Here is a 16,853-nt window from a genome sequence, read left to right as displayed (position 1 = left end):
ATGGCATTTTGAGTAGGTGTCCTTTGGTATAGCTTTAAGTTACCTGAAACCTCAAGAATCAAACAGAATAGACAGAATCTATGAAAAGGTTTTTCTGGGATTGTACCTGTTCTTGAGTGTTAAACTTAATCAATTACTTGGCTTCACACCATCCCCTTACTATTGGCTGCTATTAGGCAGAACATACATGCACAGAGATACATATTTGTAAGCGATGACATGATTATTTTGTATCAGTAGAAGTTAAATTGTAATGGCATGTTGTAAGATGTGAAAGATGAACAATGCATGAAGTTTTAAGGAAATATTTATTTTTACCCATTACATTGAATATAGCTTGCCTTGACAGGCAGGTAATAAAATCGTAAAGCATGCGAAGTAAAGATAGATATAGATTTTCCTTGCATAGTTTGTGTTCTCGTCATTGTTTAGCAGTAATTACAGAGAGAGATAGAATGATGTTGTAAGAGAACAGAATTAGAGCTAGTGAGAGTGAGAGAGTGTGGGACATTGTCTTTCTTTTTCCCTCTGGCCATTTGTCTGCCTGCTTCTATGATTCTAGTGGTCGGTTCACTAACTGATGTTAGCTCTCTCTCAACTCAAGAGTTGTCACCAAAGTGACTAACTGATTTTTGTTGTGGGTTCTTGCTTTTATAACTATCCAGAAGAATAGACATATCGTTGAGAACAATAGATTTCGTTGGTGGTATTTGTTATGTTAATCCTAGCTTTTGGTGGTTTAGAAGAGGTTAGAAAGGGTCAAGTGGTGAAGACATTATTTTGGCCTAGCTAAGGCAATCTAGCAAATGTAAAACTGCTGTCACAGAAAAACTATTGTTTTACCTTGAGAAAAGTTCTGTTGAAGTGTTAATTTAAATTTGGCAATGGTGGATCGAATCCACTTCATGCTTGCAAGATTCACTACACATTCTTTTATTCTTTTACTTGTTTCAGTCATTTGACTGCGACCATGCTGGAGCACCAACTTTGGTTGAACAAATTGACCCCAGGACTTATTCTTTGTAAGCCTAGTACTTATTCTATCAGTCTCTTTTACTGAACCGCTAAGTGATGGGGGTGTAAACATACCAACATCGGTTATCAAGCAATGGTGGGAGGACAAACACAGACACAAATAACAAACACACACACATACATATATATATATATATAAATATATATATATATGACAGGCTTCTTTCAGTTTCCGTCTACCAAATCCACTCACAAAGCTTTGGTCAGCCCAAGGCTATAGTAGAAGACACTTGCCCAAGGTGCCATACAGTAGGACTGAACCTGGAACCATGTGGTTGGGAAGCAAGTTTCTTACTACACAGCGACTCCTGCATGTGTTTAATTAGAAATGGAAGCATCAACATAATTGTCATCATTTTAACGTCCACTTTTCCCTGCTTACATAGGTTGGACTGTACATAATTAGAACTGAAATAATTACAGAAAATAAAGGAAAGATGTGAAATTAAACAAAAGATATTAAAAAATAAACAGTAAAAAATAATAAACTCTCCTACTTACGCATCTACATTGTGGAAGAGTTTCAGCTTGTCTGGATATATTTCAGAGAGAAGTACTGTGAAGCATTTTTTACCAGCATTCTGCAATGATTCTTCAAGAGTCTGTAAGTAGATCAAAGAGGCTTGGAGAAGCTGTCTAAAATATTATATTGGATGGGGTGCGAAAAAGTAACTATTGCTGTTTCAGTCAGGTCAACCCTGAGCCCAAAATCTGTGTTGAAAAGTGTTCCAGATTTGACCATCCAGTCTCTCTCGTACACCACAACTGATGCTTCTTAGGTTCAGCTTTTCTCTCAAGATACTTACACTCTGTCGAGTATGCACACTGACATTACACATCCATCGGAGCACACTGGCTTCATTCCTTTCGAGCTTACACATGTCCTCAGCAGTCACAGCCCATGTTTCACTGCCATGTCGCATGACTGTTCGTACACATGTGTCATACAGTCTGCCTTTTACTCGGAGTGAGAGGCCCTTTGTCACCAGCAGAGGTAAGAGCTCTCTGAACTTTGCCCAGGCTATTCTTATTCTAGCAGCTACACTTTCAGCGCACCCTCCCCTACTACTAACTTGGTCACCTAGATAGCGGAAGCTATCAACTAAGTCTAGTTTTTCTCCCTGGAATGTGGCAGAAGTTGTTTTCTGCACATTTTCAGTGTTTATTGCACCTGAACATCTGCCAGATACAAAAACTAACTTCCTAGTTAAGCTTCCTTTGATATTGCTGCACCTCTTATGTGTCCATAGCTTGCACTGGGTACATCTTATAGAGTTTCTACCTACGCCTTTTCTACAGATTGAGCAGGGCCATCTACCTGAAGGGGTTTGTGTTTTTTCTACCTTCCTACTTATTAGGACTTTGGTTTTAGTTAGGTTGACTCTAAGGCCCTTTGATTCTAGTCCTTGCTTCCACACCTGAAACTTCTCCTCTAGTTCTGATAATGACTCAGCAATTAGTGCAAGGTCATCAGCATAGAGGAGCTCCCAGGGGCATCCTGTCTTGAATTCCTCTGTTATCGCCTGTGAATTCCTCTGTTATCGTCATCATCATTTAACATGCGGGAATGGGTCGGACAGTTTGATAGAAGCTGGCAAGCTGAGCCACTCCTATCACTTGGTGTTATATATATATGTTTATGAGTACCAACAATATATTGCATCATCATCATAATTTAGCATCCGTTTTCCATGCAGGCATGGGTTGTGCAGTTTGACAGGAGTTAGCGAGCTGAGCCACTTTTATCACTTGCTACAGTTACCTCTGCTCCATCTTTAACCATCTCCCATCACATGCTTATGAAACGTCCCCCACATCTATTCCTTCCTGCCCACTCATCCTGTCCAGTCTTCTGTACCACTCCCACTGTACCTTGTAGGTATGTCCCCCCACATCACCGCCATCATTTATCTCTCTCTCTCTCTCTCTCTCAGATATCTCCTCTATCGTAAGACACTTATTTCTATCCCTCTGTTATACTTTAACCTCCCAACTGGCACAAAATTACCTCTCTCAACACTAGTCCCTCTCCCAGTTAGGGGTCTTTGCCTTGCAAGTTACTTAGTGATCCTACTGCTGCTGGTGCTATGCAAAAAGCACCCAGTACACTCTGTGAAGTGGTTGGTGTTAGGAAGGCATCAAGCCATAGAAACCATGCCACAGCAGACAATTACATGGACCCACATATTTATGTTACATATGCATGAATACTATCAACACATTATACACAGATAAGCTAAGGAAGGAGCCTCTATGCAGTTGCTTAACCAGCTAGTAATAACAATTATTTCTCCCTCAAATCACTCCTATCTGTTTTAAAAAAAGAATGTTTACATTGGACAATGTAGACTTAGATGAAACCAGAAGGAAGACCTGGAATTAAACGATAACAACTCATATATAACAATACACAATTATACATTCGCAGACCTCATAAGAAACAAAAATGAATGTGGAGTATATGTAGAAGACACTGATGTATTTGACAGGGCCCTCTAGTTGTCATCATTGTCATTGCTGTCATTTAATGTCCACTTTTCCATGCTCACACAAATCAGACAGAATTTGTTGAGGCAGATTTTCTATGTCCAGATGCTCTTCCTGTTGCCAACATTCACCTGTTTCCAAGTAGGGTAATATTCCCCCATGACCTGACATTCACAAAATATTGGAAATGAAGGACACCATTTGCATGGCTCTAAAATTTGTTTACAACCACCACATAATGTTAAGGTAAAGATACATGCACATACACACAGTGGGACTGAAGATATTTTCTAACTAAAGAAATGTTGCACATAAAATGTCAGTCTTGGACTATATTTATCACAGGATTCTAGCAAATATTTTATGCCAAAATTTTCCGGTCAAAAGGAGAGTTTAAAAGAAGCTTATCCCTCCATTCATACTTTCACATGCAGTAAAAGTGAAAAACAAAAATAAAAACAAACTGAGAGAATGACTCTAAACAACAAGGGAAACTTTTGAGCCAATGAGGAAGAGTTTCCTGAGTCAACAGAGTCTTTAGTCATTGACAGGAGTCTTCTTGGTTCAATGAAGTACTCTTTACAGTCAACATGGGAATCTCAAAAAAGAACAGGAGAGTCTCTTGAACCAAGATGTAAGTCTCTCAAGACAACAGAGAAGTCTCCCAAGCTATGAGAAACTCTCATGATGTAATGAACCAAGAAAGGAGTCATTTAAGTCAATGTGGGAGTCTATTGAGCATATAGGAATCTAAGACAATGAGAGATTTTCTGAAGCATTAAGATAGTTCTTGATTAAACAAGAGAGTCATTTGAATCAATTACTGAATCTTCTGAGGCAATGAGTGAGGCCTTTGAGGCATGAATTTTGGTTTTCAATTTTTTCAGTGAAAATATGAAATAATTAAACAGCCAAAATTTTGTGGCATTTTCAGAAAGAAAAACATGATATTGTTTACATCAGGCAGTCACCTGTTCACCACCAGATGTGAAGTTACAATCTACAATTGCAGACAAATCAAAAGGATCATTCTTATGTCTCATATCCAGGAAATCTTTTTTCTAAATGAATACAATTTATGAAAACCAACAGTAGGCATATCTACCAGTATGTTCTTTTCACATTGTTGGCTTCGCAAAATTTTAACTTTATCACTCCATGAAACATCGTCTCCTCGATACCGCTTTCTTATCCTGTTGATTTTGCCTGGCAAAATGAAATGAATCAATTGTTGTCAGGTCACTCTTTTGTAGAATTTTACATAATGTAGACAATTCTTCAGGGATATCTCTTAAAACCTGTATAGGATGTTTCATGCAACAGTATTTGGTTACAGGAAAATTTAACTTATCTTGTTCAAAGTATATGATCAGTGGCTCATAAAGTTTTATTATTTTCTGCAAAGCAAAATATCTACATAATATCTACATAATATCTATGGCGAGCTGGCAGAAATGTTAGCACGCTGGGCGAAATGCATAGCGGTATTTCATCTGCCGTTACGTTCTGAGTTCAAATTCCGCCGAGGTCGACTTTACCTTTCATCTTTTTGGGGTCGATAAATTAAGTACCAGTTACGCACTGGGGTCGATGTAATCGACTTAATCCGTTTGTCTGTCCTTGTTTGTCCCCTCTATGTTTAGCCTCTTGTGGGCAATACAGAAATAAAAATATCTACATAATCATCTGACTTTATTAAATGATATGAAAGCAACAACTTCGTTTCCAGAGAGCAATTTAAATATTGCATGTTTTGTTTGTAGATCAAGGAAACAACAGATTATTCTTATCAAGTTTCAAAATCATTAACATGACTTCTAGTCATGCCTCACAAATACCCAGACCATTACAGTGTGCTGTGCAGTTTTAACAAACTAGGTGCGGAATATCCTGTTTTGATCAAGCTGGAACATTTTAAAATCAGCATACATCACCCACCAATTACTGACATTTCATCAGAAGTCAATATTACCATTTATGGAGTATAAATTTCTACTCTTCATTAAAATGTTTGATCACTGAAACAACAGAAGCATAATACACTTGCATTTTGGTGGATTACTATTCCACCAAAAATGTTTTATGCACAGTTTCACATTTGAATATACTAGACAGAATGTGGTATTTGTTGACATATATGTCAGTAGTTTCATCAAATGTAAGCCTGCTATTTCCTCAAACATGTTTTTTTGAATGATACAGTTGATAGTTTGCAGAAACACAAACATAATTTTTGCTTTACTATCTGTCAGTGAACTGAATAAAGTTTACCATACATAAAAAAGTTATTATAACAGCCAACAACACACTGTCAATAAGAATTTTGATCCTTTTGGAGTTTGACTGTTTTTCATTCTCAACCATCTGTACTTCTACATAACAAAGCATTCCTGAAATTACTAATAAGAAGTTTGGTTGCCTGAGCTTTTGTTTGCCATCTGAAAGTGATTTCTTAACCAAATGATACTTAGAAAAGTCAAATTTCTAAATATCATCTCATATCTTTTCTACAAACAAATTCTCCAGTAATTTTCACACCACAATACAATCAAGTAATACCAGTTTCTAAATCACACATAAATATTTTTCACAGCTGCATATTTATGATTGCACAAGCTTTCAATGCAGTGGTGTCTAGACTTTAAACAAAATTGCAGTTCTCTTATGTTTCAAGCCACTTGCTTCGTTGAAATTCAAGATAGAGAATTGAATCAGTTTTTGATAAAACTTAACAAGTTATCTACAGAATGTAAAATAGATTTTCACATATTTTATGATATGATCACTGAAAACTATCTCATAAACATGGTTGTAGTTGTACAAACAAGAACAGGATGTTAATTAGTGTTGTATCTAAAAAAAAAAAAAATAGTGTAACAAGTTAACAGTAATTGCTATGAAATTATCTAAGTATAACAAATATAATGAATCACTAATAATTTTAGGCAACTATCTCTTTGAATATATGTGATAAGGGAGACTCCTGAAGTCAATGAGAAAGTCTTAACCAAGAGAGTTTCTATGACCTTATAGAATTTGTAGTCAACTCATTCTAGAGCTTTTAAAAATATCACAGGATATATTTCTATGTACACTATGTCTAAATAAAAGATGGGATGGAATATTTTTGATTACAGGTTTGTTTAATCTGGATTGATCTGAGGCTAATGATAACAAGAGTATAATATATAGTTAAAGTTTCATTATAATGGTTTGATTTCATTTTTATATCCATTTCATTATTTTATTTCTACTCCAATTTGTGCTGAATTCTATTGACACTGTCATTTTTACTGATTATATTTACATCTCTTACCTGAAGAATTTTTGGAGATCCTTGCCTTCCCAATGTGCCTAATATTATACCAATCATTTGTGCTTTACTGGCACCTTTGATAGCATCTTGCCGTACCTCTTTCATTTTGAAATGGTCATAATGTTCCTTTGAAAATACCTTACTGTAAGGATCATACCTGCAAAATAGGTAAATAAAACAGATAGTAGTTTGTAACAACACCAGACACACACACACACTCCCCCCCCCCCCCCCACACACAGTGCTAGACAAAAAGTTGTTACTAGCATATACTGAATTCAAATTCTTATCAAGCAATCTGGCCATATATTATACTTGAAAAGGGAAAATTAATATCATGTTCATAATTTACTCAAAGACAATAATAATATGTATAAATTAGTTATAACTGGCTCATGATCTCTTTGTGAAGGCCCTTGGCCTAGTGGTTGGAGTATTGCACCCATAATTACAAGATCATGCTTTGATTCCTGGACCAGGTGGTGTGCTGTGTTCTTGAGCAAAACACTTCACTTCATGTTGCACAGATTATCTTTATATTATTGTCATGTATATATTGAAGTTTTCATCTTTATGTTTTGATCCAATATAAAATTGCAAGTAAATATTCTATTAGCATTCAGACAATGACTATTCCGTTTTTACTTTAGTATTATTTTTCTAAATAAAGATTTAGGAAGTGGTTTCCATTTTAAATTTGATTAAAAATTCATTGATGGAGCATTTGGTTGCTACTTTTAACAGGTTAGCTACTATATTCAGATGTATAAACCACAAGTTAGGTTCATAAACCACAAGTTAGGTTCCCACTCTTCTTGATCATGTGTCATCTTAATTCAAAATGAGTTGTCTGTTGACTGAGTTTTGAATGCTCAGTTAAGCAAGTCGAGGGAGTACACAGAAGTTTCCTTTCTGGATTATGTGGTCCCTTTTCTTCATGTTTGACATTTTGGTAAGGGAGATTTAGCTTTTGCATTGAGCAGGTAAAAAAAAAAAAAGAAATAAAAGTTGAACCTCCTCAAATCACACCCTATCAGGCAAGACACATGAGAAATGTAGTCTTAGAAATTTAATAAACAATGTCTAAAAAAAGATGGAAAGCCACAACCACAGTGCCTTTTATCATAAAACTACTCTATCACCGAAGGCATTCTAGTTAATAGAATAAATCTATGATCAACACTCATACACATACAAATAGTTTATATATTAATCACACACACATATATATCATCATCGTTTAACATCCGCTTTCCATGCTAGCATGGGTTAGATGATTTGACTGAGGACTGGCAAGCCAGAAGGCTGCACCAGGCTCCAATCTGATCTGGCAGAGTTTCTACAGCTGGATGCCCTTCCTAATGCCAGCCACTCCGAGAGTGTAGTGGGTGCTTTTACGTGCCACCGACACGAGGGCCCGTTACACGGTACTGGCAACGGCCTTGCTCAAAAGGTGTTTTTTACGTGCCACCTGCATAGGAGCCAGTCCAGCGGCACTATATTTTGCATTTTATAACATCTCTCTCTCTCTCTCTCTCACTCACACACACACACACATGTTGGCTTCAACAATAAGTATTCCCATTGTCAATTAGCTGAGCAGTCACTATTGATTCAAAGATTACTGTATCATAGTAGCTTAGTATTCGACAGACAGCTATATACCCTTGGCATAATTCCCACATAGCATCATGTCTGATATTGCAGACATAGACGATCCACTGGACTTCAGCACAGTCTCTGTCTACTTACTCTCATATTTCTTGAGATGACCCAAGACAATTCTTGCAGGTTCAATGGTTGAGAAGTTCAATCCCCAAACAAGATTGTAAATGAATATCTTAACCATTTGGTTATATTTTCACCCATTTAGTATTAAATTCACACACTGTAACAAAGTTCAGTACATGAGAAATGCAGTAATTTAGTAAAAGTATAGCACCTGTAAGCAGTTATATGCGGATTAGCAATCATTGCAGACTCCAGATGGAACCGCCCATCACCAAGGTAACTGGAATATAAAAGAAAATCAAAAATAAAGTAGACTAAGATCAAAACACAAAAATATGATATATAATAGTGTTTTGTATTAATGTATACATATACAATCTTATATATACACATGTGAATAAACATATATCTATATCATCATCATCATCATCATCATCATCGTTTAACGTCCGCTTTCCATGCTAGCATGGGTTGGACGATTTGACTGAGGACTGGTGAAACCGGATGGCAACACCAGGCTCCAATCTAAATTTGGCAGAGTTTCTACAGCTGGATGCCCTTCCTAACGCCAACCACTCAGAGAGTGTAGTAGGTGCTTTTATGTGTCACCTGCACGAAGGCCAGTCAGGCGATACTGGCAACGGCCACGCTCGAAATGGTGTCTTTTATGTGCCACCCGCACAAGCCAGTCCAGGGGCACTGGCAACGATCTTGCTCGAAAATCCTACGGAGGCCAGTCAGGCGGTACTGGCAACGGCCAAGCTCAAAATGGTGCATCTTATGTGCCACCCGCACAAGAGCCAGTCCAGGGGCACTGGCAACGATCTTACTTGGCTTGCCGGGTCTTCTCACGCACAGCACATTTCCAAAGGTCTCGGTCAGTAGTCATCGCCTCGGTGAGGCCCAATGTACGAAGGTCTTGCCTCACCACCTCAGCCCAGGTCTTCCTGGGCCTACCTCTTCCACGGGTTCCCTCAACTGTTAGGGTGTGGCACTTTTTCACGCAGCTATCCTCATTCATTCTCACCACATGTCCATACCAGCGCAATCGTCTCCCTTGCACACCACAACTGATGCTTCTAATGTTCAGCTTTTCTCTCAAGATACTTACACTCTGACGGGTATTCACATTGACATTACACATCCAACGGAGCATACTGGCTTCATTCCTTGCGAGCTTACGTATGTCCTCAGCAGTTACAGCCCATGTTTCACTGCCATGTAGCATGGCTGTTCGTACACATGCGTCATACAATCTGCCTTTTACTCTGAGTGAGAGTCCCTTTGTCGCCAGCAGGAGTAAGAGCTCTCTAAACTTTGCCCAGGCTATTCTTATTCTAGCAGCTACACTTTCAGCGCACCCACCCCCACTACTAACTTGGTCGCCCAGATAGCGGAAGCTATCGACTACCTCTAGTTTTTCACCCTGGAATGAGATAGAAGTTGTTTCCTGTTTGTTTACAGTCTTTATTGCACCTGAACATCTGCCACAAACAAAAACTAACTTGCTAGTTAACCTGCCTTTGATGTTGCTGCACCTCTTATGTGTCCATAGCTTGCACCGGGTACATCTTATAGAGTTACTACCTACTCCTTTTCTACATACTGAGCAGGGCCATCTACCTGAAGGGGTTTGTATTTTATCTACCTTCCTACTTATTAGGATTTTGGTTTTAGCTAGGTTGACTCTAAGGCCCTTCAATTCTAGACCTTGCTTCCACACCTGAAACTTCTCCTCTAGCTCTGATAGTGACTCCGCAATTAGGGCAAGGTCATCAGCATAGAGGAGCTCCCAGGGGCAACCTGTCTTGAACTCCTCTGTGATTGCCTGAAGGACTATGATAAATAAGAGGGGGCTGAGGATGGAACCTTGGTGGACCCCCTACCTCTACCCGGAATTCATTGCTGTACTCATTTCCAACACTCACCTTACTGGCAGCATCTCTGTACATGGCTCGCACAGCTCTCACTAACCATTCTTCTATCCCAAGTTTCCTCATTGACCACCAGATAAGGGATTGGGGGACCCTGTCAAAGGCTTTCTCCATATCAACGAAAGCCAGGTACAGACGTTTATCTTTGGCTAGGTATTTCTCCTGCAGCTGTCTTATTAGAAATAAGGCATCAGTAGTGCTTTTACCTGGCACGAACCCAAACTGCATCTCATCTAAATTGATTCGCTCCCTAATTAGTTGGGCTATGACCCTCTCTGTAACTTTCATAACCTGATCTAACAGCTTGATGCCTCTGTAATTATTTGTATATATATATATATATATATATATATATATATATATATAAAGTTAATTGCAGAATAAAACCGTTAGGTCATCGACTCAAAAAGCCGTAGCCCACCATAAATTCTTGGTTTTCTAATACAAAACTGTTAATATTGAATAATTATATATATATATATATATATATATATATATATATATATATATATAAGGTTGAGGAGGGTATTGGATTTAACCAAACCCCGGAGGATACAGGTAATACCGAGTAAGTGCTGTATACCGATTAGTTTACCCCAATCGTTGTATGAACAGGATTGGGTATTATAAGTCGTGTATTAGCCTGTGTATATGTAAATATATAAAAACAAAAAGATAAAGAGAGCAAAGGTAAGGTTGAAGAATTTCTTCAACCTTACCTTTGCTCTCTTTATCTTTTTGTTTTTATATATTTACACACATATATATATATATATATATATGTATATATATATATATATATATATATATATATGTATATATATATATATATATATATATATATATATATATATATATATATATATATATATATATATACACACACGCATATATATATATAAATATTCTATAATTATAAGCATAATTATAATCAGGAGTCATCTAATTGCTTTGCCATGCACTGAATTTAGAAATAGCAGTTAAAATACTTTTTCTGCTACCATAAATATCTCCCAGACAGTAACACACTTTTTTTACGTAGGCAAAGAGAAAAAATAACGAATCCACACGTCTTAGATTAGCTACATACACGTTTCGGGATTAAAGTAAAGCTATATTTACTTACTTATTTCCCATCTTCAGTGCAGCATTTCAAATATAGATTTGAGAGTGTTAGAATTAAATATGTACGCGATCAAGCATCATCGCATAACTGATATTTAACCAGCATTTTCAAAAATATACAGCTGAATGAGAACACGTATTTATCCTCAGAACCCACATGTGTTATGAGTAATTCCGCAGAAACTGCAGTTTTCGATCAGGGAGTAAATTATATTTCAATAATAATAAAAGGGTAAAATCAATTAATTAATAATTTTACCAAGTAGTTCAGTACGCTAAAATAACCTTTTTAACTGCTATTTCTAAATTTGGTGCGTGGTGAAGCAATTAGTTGACCCCTGATAAAATTATGTTTATAATTATAGGATATTTGTATAATTTTACCCAAAAAGATTATTTTAACGTACCAAACTACTTGGTAAAATTATTAATTACTAATTAATTGACTGATTAATTAATTTATTTCACCCTTTTATTATTATTATTATTATTATTATTATTATTATTATTATATATATATATATATATATATATATATATATATATATATACACACACATAGATATATACATATAAAAAAACATATATATATATATATATATATATATATATACACACACACACACATATACAGATAATATATATACATGCACATATTAGTATATACACATGTGCATGTGTGTGCATGCGTGCATGTATGCACACACATAAATATATGTGTTTGTATATATGTGCATATATACAGGCAGACAGACAGATATCAGCATCATCATTTAACATCTGTTTTCCATACTGGGATAGGTTGGATGATTCAAAAAGAGGTAGCAAGCCAGAGGTCTGTGCCAACCTTTATTGTCTGCTTTGGCATGGTTTCTACAGGTGGATGCCCTTCCTGATACCAACCACTTTACAGAGTGTACTGGGTGCAGATAAGAAAAGCATCAATTGCTCTGAATGCAACACCACAGAATGAGCTCATGGCCAGCATTAAGGAAGTGTTTGAAGATTTCCAATGGACATTGTAAGAAACACATACACTAGGCTCTGGATCTGTCTTGAAGCCATAGTGGAAGCTGAGGGCAGCTTTTTCAAGTAAACTGTTATCTTCCAGGCATAATCTAGTTCAGTGGTTCTCAACTGGGGTCAATATGGTCCCTGAGGATCCATATAAGATTGGGGGAGGGTCCATGCAACAAAATAATAAACTCAGGACCCACAATGGTTATTTTAAGGGACCTTGTAAAAAAATTTGCTTTAGATGTAAGTATTGGTATGCATTGCAAGAAACAGCTTGGTTTCCTTTTCTGATGTTTATATATAATTCAACCTACAACAGAATAAAAATTTTGAAAGAAATTTCTATAAAACTAGTTTTTAAACATTGAATGGTTATGGGGACCCACCAGAATAAAATAGTAATTAAAGGGGTCCATAGATGAAAAATGGTAAAGAACCCCAGATCTTGTTGATATTTTTTGATGTTTTGAAATACTTTTATTTTTGGATGGGATGTGTTTTCATTTCCATTTATGCAAACAATCAAATTTAGCCCAAACACACTGCATACAAGGACTAAGGGCTGTATTCTCCTTTTTTTGTAAAAGGGAGATCTTGGTGTGGCAAAAAACTAAAGAAGAATAACCTTTATAGTAATAGTTACAAAAATTTATAACTCTATGCTGCTTAACAGTATATGTCTAGAAATTAAAAAAAGTTTTGAGAAAAAATCCAAATGGCTTTTGAAGAGGATGGTCAACTACCAATCAAATCTTAACTGTTTGCAAAATTCTTGAAGGTGTGAAAGCCAAAAACCTAAATGCTGTTCTGTTAGTCATTAATATTTCTCAAAGCCTTCAATTTGATTTATAGAGGTAAAATGAAAGAAATACTGTTAGCTTATAGTATATCGGATAAAACAGTAAAAATTGTTATGGTGCTCTAGAAAAACACATATTCAATGGTACAATCTCCAGATGATGATAAATATTTCTTTGAAATTGTTGCAGGAGTGCTACAAGGTGATATGCATATGTCTGTGTGTACACACACACACACACACACACACACATATGATGTTGTTGGCACTCCGTTGCTTATGATACGACGTCAAGGGTTCCAGTTGATCCGATCAACGGAACAGCCTGCTCGTGAAATTAACGTGCAAGTGGCTGAGCACTCCACAGACACGTGTACCCTTAATGTAGTGTGACAAGGCTGACCCTTTGAATTACAGGCACAACAGAAACAGGAAGAAAGAGTGAGAGAAAGTTGTGGTGGAAGAGTACAGCAGGGTTCGCCACCATCCCCTGCCGGAGCCTCGTGGAGCTTTTAGGTGTTTTCGCTCAATAAACACTCACAACGCCGGGTTTGGGAATCGAAACCATGATCCTATGACCGTGTGTCCGCTGCCCTAACCACTAGGCCATTGCGCCTCCACACACACATATGTATCATTGTATGAAATCAACAGTAAGGTTAGAAAAGTTACTCAAAGGCAGAGAGTTTTGTGCACAGCACTTATCAACCTTAGGGTACAGCAGACATGCTTCATGGGATACTTCCCATAAACTAAATACATGAAATACAAATACACACAGACAAAACTAAAATCTGATATACTACATGCATCTGGAACACATGAGAAACAAGAAGCATTAACAATACAAATAATAAATGTGGAAGATTTATTTCTTCAGTTGGTATAAAAGTAGTTAATAACACAAGATTGAAGAATTGGTGGTTTTACCAATAAATTTCTGCTCATCAAAGAATATCAAATATTTTTTATAGAAAAAGAAATTCAAGTATGTATATTTTATAAAATTGTTTCAGAATTACTTTAGACAATAGCAGATTAATTCTATATCCTTTAACTGCAAATGTACAAGAGAAGTGACTGCGTTGGTGTAGAGATATATAATGTGCATAAGGAACATGTCAATAACAATGCAGTCATCAAGGGAATGCTAGAAGGTCCATGTGAAATGAAATTGTGGGAGATATGAGTGGAAATGGGATGAAGAGGACAAAGAGAAGCTTCTTGTAGCAAGATACTGTGTTGGGAGCATTCATACAACTTATTTAAGTATGGAAAAGTGGACATAAAAGTGTTGCTGATGATGATGACAATAAAGATGATGATAAGACAATCATTCTTCTCTTTTTTGTATTTTTTCAACTTACATTTGATAAGTAATTCAGGAACTTTTATGACAATATCAATGATGATGATGATGAAGATTAAGATAATGGATAATGATGATGATGCTGATGAGAAAGAGGAGGTGGATAACAATGAAGATGATAATGACAAAATATTAATATCTTCTTTTTTGGTATCTTTAATTTAAACTTGATAAATAATTTAGAAAATTTTATGATGATGATGATGTTGAAAATAACAACATTCAGTACATTTTTTAAGTATTCTTGATAAATAATTCAGAAACTTTTATTATTGTGACGATGACAATAATGATAATGACAACAATCATAACATACTTTTCAGTATTTTTTTTTTAATAAACATTCAATATGTAATTCAGAAACTGCAGGACCCATGCAATTTTTGGTTTAAAGTAGAACTTAGATATATCAGTTATCATCATACTGAAAGAATAAAACAACAACAGAAACTAGAATAAATATGTAATAGAGAAACTGTTTAGGAGTTCTAATAGACCTTTCTGACAATAACCTACCTTAGACTGACTCTGGGTCAAGTATACAAACAGCATGTCTTAAAATGTTCAGATTTAAATTAAAGCCTTCCAATTTTATGAAAGAAAATGTAATTCTCCAAACACCAGAAAAATAATGGAAATATTAGTTCTTTTCAATGTAACACACACACACAAAAAAAAAATGTTGGAAATGGTCAGCATATTTTAAAATGTTCAGATTCAAATGAAAGCCTTTCAATGTATTTTAATTGAAATGGTCAGTAAAGAAAATGTTTTTGGTACTTAAAAATATTTTTCTCTATTAAAATGCAAATCCTAAAATTTCTCAATTTCAAAGTCACCTTTACCCCTAGTAAAAATATTTACAAAATTTTTCTGGAATATTTTGTTGCAGAATCCATTAAACATGGGATTTAAGGAGGAGTTTAGTATCCAAGTACGATATAAAACTACTTTAAATATCTGTAATAAGTTAGAATCATTGCAATATGGATATATGACACAGAAGACAAGGGTTGGTGTAAAACTGACAAAACACAAAACAGATATTGAGAAAAGTACAATGATTGTGCAATTGAATCCTTGTTGTCTGGGAGCTTCTTCTTTACCTTGCTTTTTCCTGAGATGCTGAGTAATAGTCTTCCAAATAAAGGAATAAAGTACAATCATGGTCAGTAAAAGAATACTGTGAACAATCAATGCTGCTACAGCATATGACCAGACAAAGGACCCACTAAGACTACTACCACAGACTTTATAGGCCTTCATTTCATGGGAAAATGGTACAGTGTCAATGTAAAAAATAACTGGTAGTGATGCTACAACTGATGTTACTGTCATAAAAATGATAAGCGTCTGGTATAGTTTGGGGGTAACTTGTTTTCGAAGTGGATGGCATATTTTTCTGAAGAGTTCAACAGCAATTGTAAACTGAATGAAGGATGACATAATATAACAGTTGAAAATAATGAACTTATACAGTTTACACAAATACTTTGTTTGAGTTCTGAGGGAGAGTTCAGCCATTTCCATTGGCATTCCAAAGCCACATCCAACCAGATCAATGACAGCTAGTAATAGGATGAATGTTTCTACATTGCTTTTCTGAGATTGACGTGCATAAATATATGCCACAATCATGTTACCTATAAGTCCCGTAATTAGGAAGAAAGGTATGATGCTAAAAACAACTACTCTTGAAAGTATAAGAGGATCAGAGAATAGGGTTGCATTCATGGTGAAACAAGTATGTAATTTATCTACAGTTTAGTAAGTATAATGTGCATGCGTGTATGTGCGTGTGTGTGTGTCAATGAGTGTGTGTGTGCGTGTGTGTGTGTGTGTGTGTGTGTGTGTGTGTGTGTGTGTGTGTGTGTGTGTGTGTGTGTATATAATGCAGTTATGCAATAATTTCAGAGATGTACTAGTAGGCAAATGACTTGATTAGTGTATTAACAGCAGACTGAAAATCATCCATAACCATAGAACGTATTTTGGAGAACAAAAATTTTCTGTTGTTTTAGTCGAGTTCTTACACAAATA

At 36.0% G+C, this 16,853-nt stretch overlaps 2 protein-coding genes across 3 annotated transcripts in view; both read right to left on the bottom strand.

Annotated features, from left to right (window-relative positions):
* Nucleotides 1–16,853, bottom strand: part of LOC106869814 (2-(3-amino-3-carboxypropyl)histidine synthase subunit 1) — a 103,008-nt gene that overhangs the window by 3,019 nt on the left and 83,136 nt on the right. For both annotated transcript variants that reach the window (XM_014915699.3, XM_014915701.3), the window contains exons 8-10: nt 8,781–8,849; nt 6,839–6,995; nt 1,537–1,637 (exon numbers count right to left, since the gene is read on the bottom strand). In XM_014915699.3, coding sequence (XP_014771185.1) covers nt 1,537–1,637; nt 6,839–6,995; nt 8,781–8,849 — 327 coding nt within the window. The remainder of the gene's footprint in view (nt 1–1,536; nt 1,638–6,838; nt 6,996–8,780; nt 8,850–16,853) is intronic.
* Nucleotides 15,337–16,547, bottom strand: LOC149134988 (galanin receptor 2a-like). The gene has a single exon (XM_089353647.1). It carries the CDS (start codon nt 16,545–16,547, stop codon nt 15,627–15,629), a length of 921 nt encoding a protein of 306 aa, XP_089209773.1. The 3' UTR covers nt 15,337–15,626.

Source organism: Octopus bimaculoides, chromosome 6, assembly GCF_046866305.1.
Source record: "Octopus bimaculoides isolate indiv1 chromosome 6, ASM4686630v1, whole genome shotgun sequence".
NCBI classification, from domain to species: Eukaryota; Metazoa; Mollusca; class Cephalopoda; order Octopoda; family Octopodidae; genus Octopus; species Octopus bimaculoides.
Note: the sequence above shows the minus strand (reverse complement) of the source record. Positions and strands in the feature narration are given on the sequence as shown.

Bases quoted from the DNA above. Each gene is read 5' to 3' on its own strand.
- LOC149134988 (XM_089353647.1), bottom strand. From the start codon at position 16,547: ATGAATGCAACCCTATTCTCTGATCCTCTTATACTTTCAAGAGTAGTT.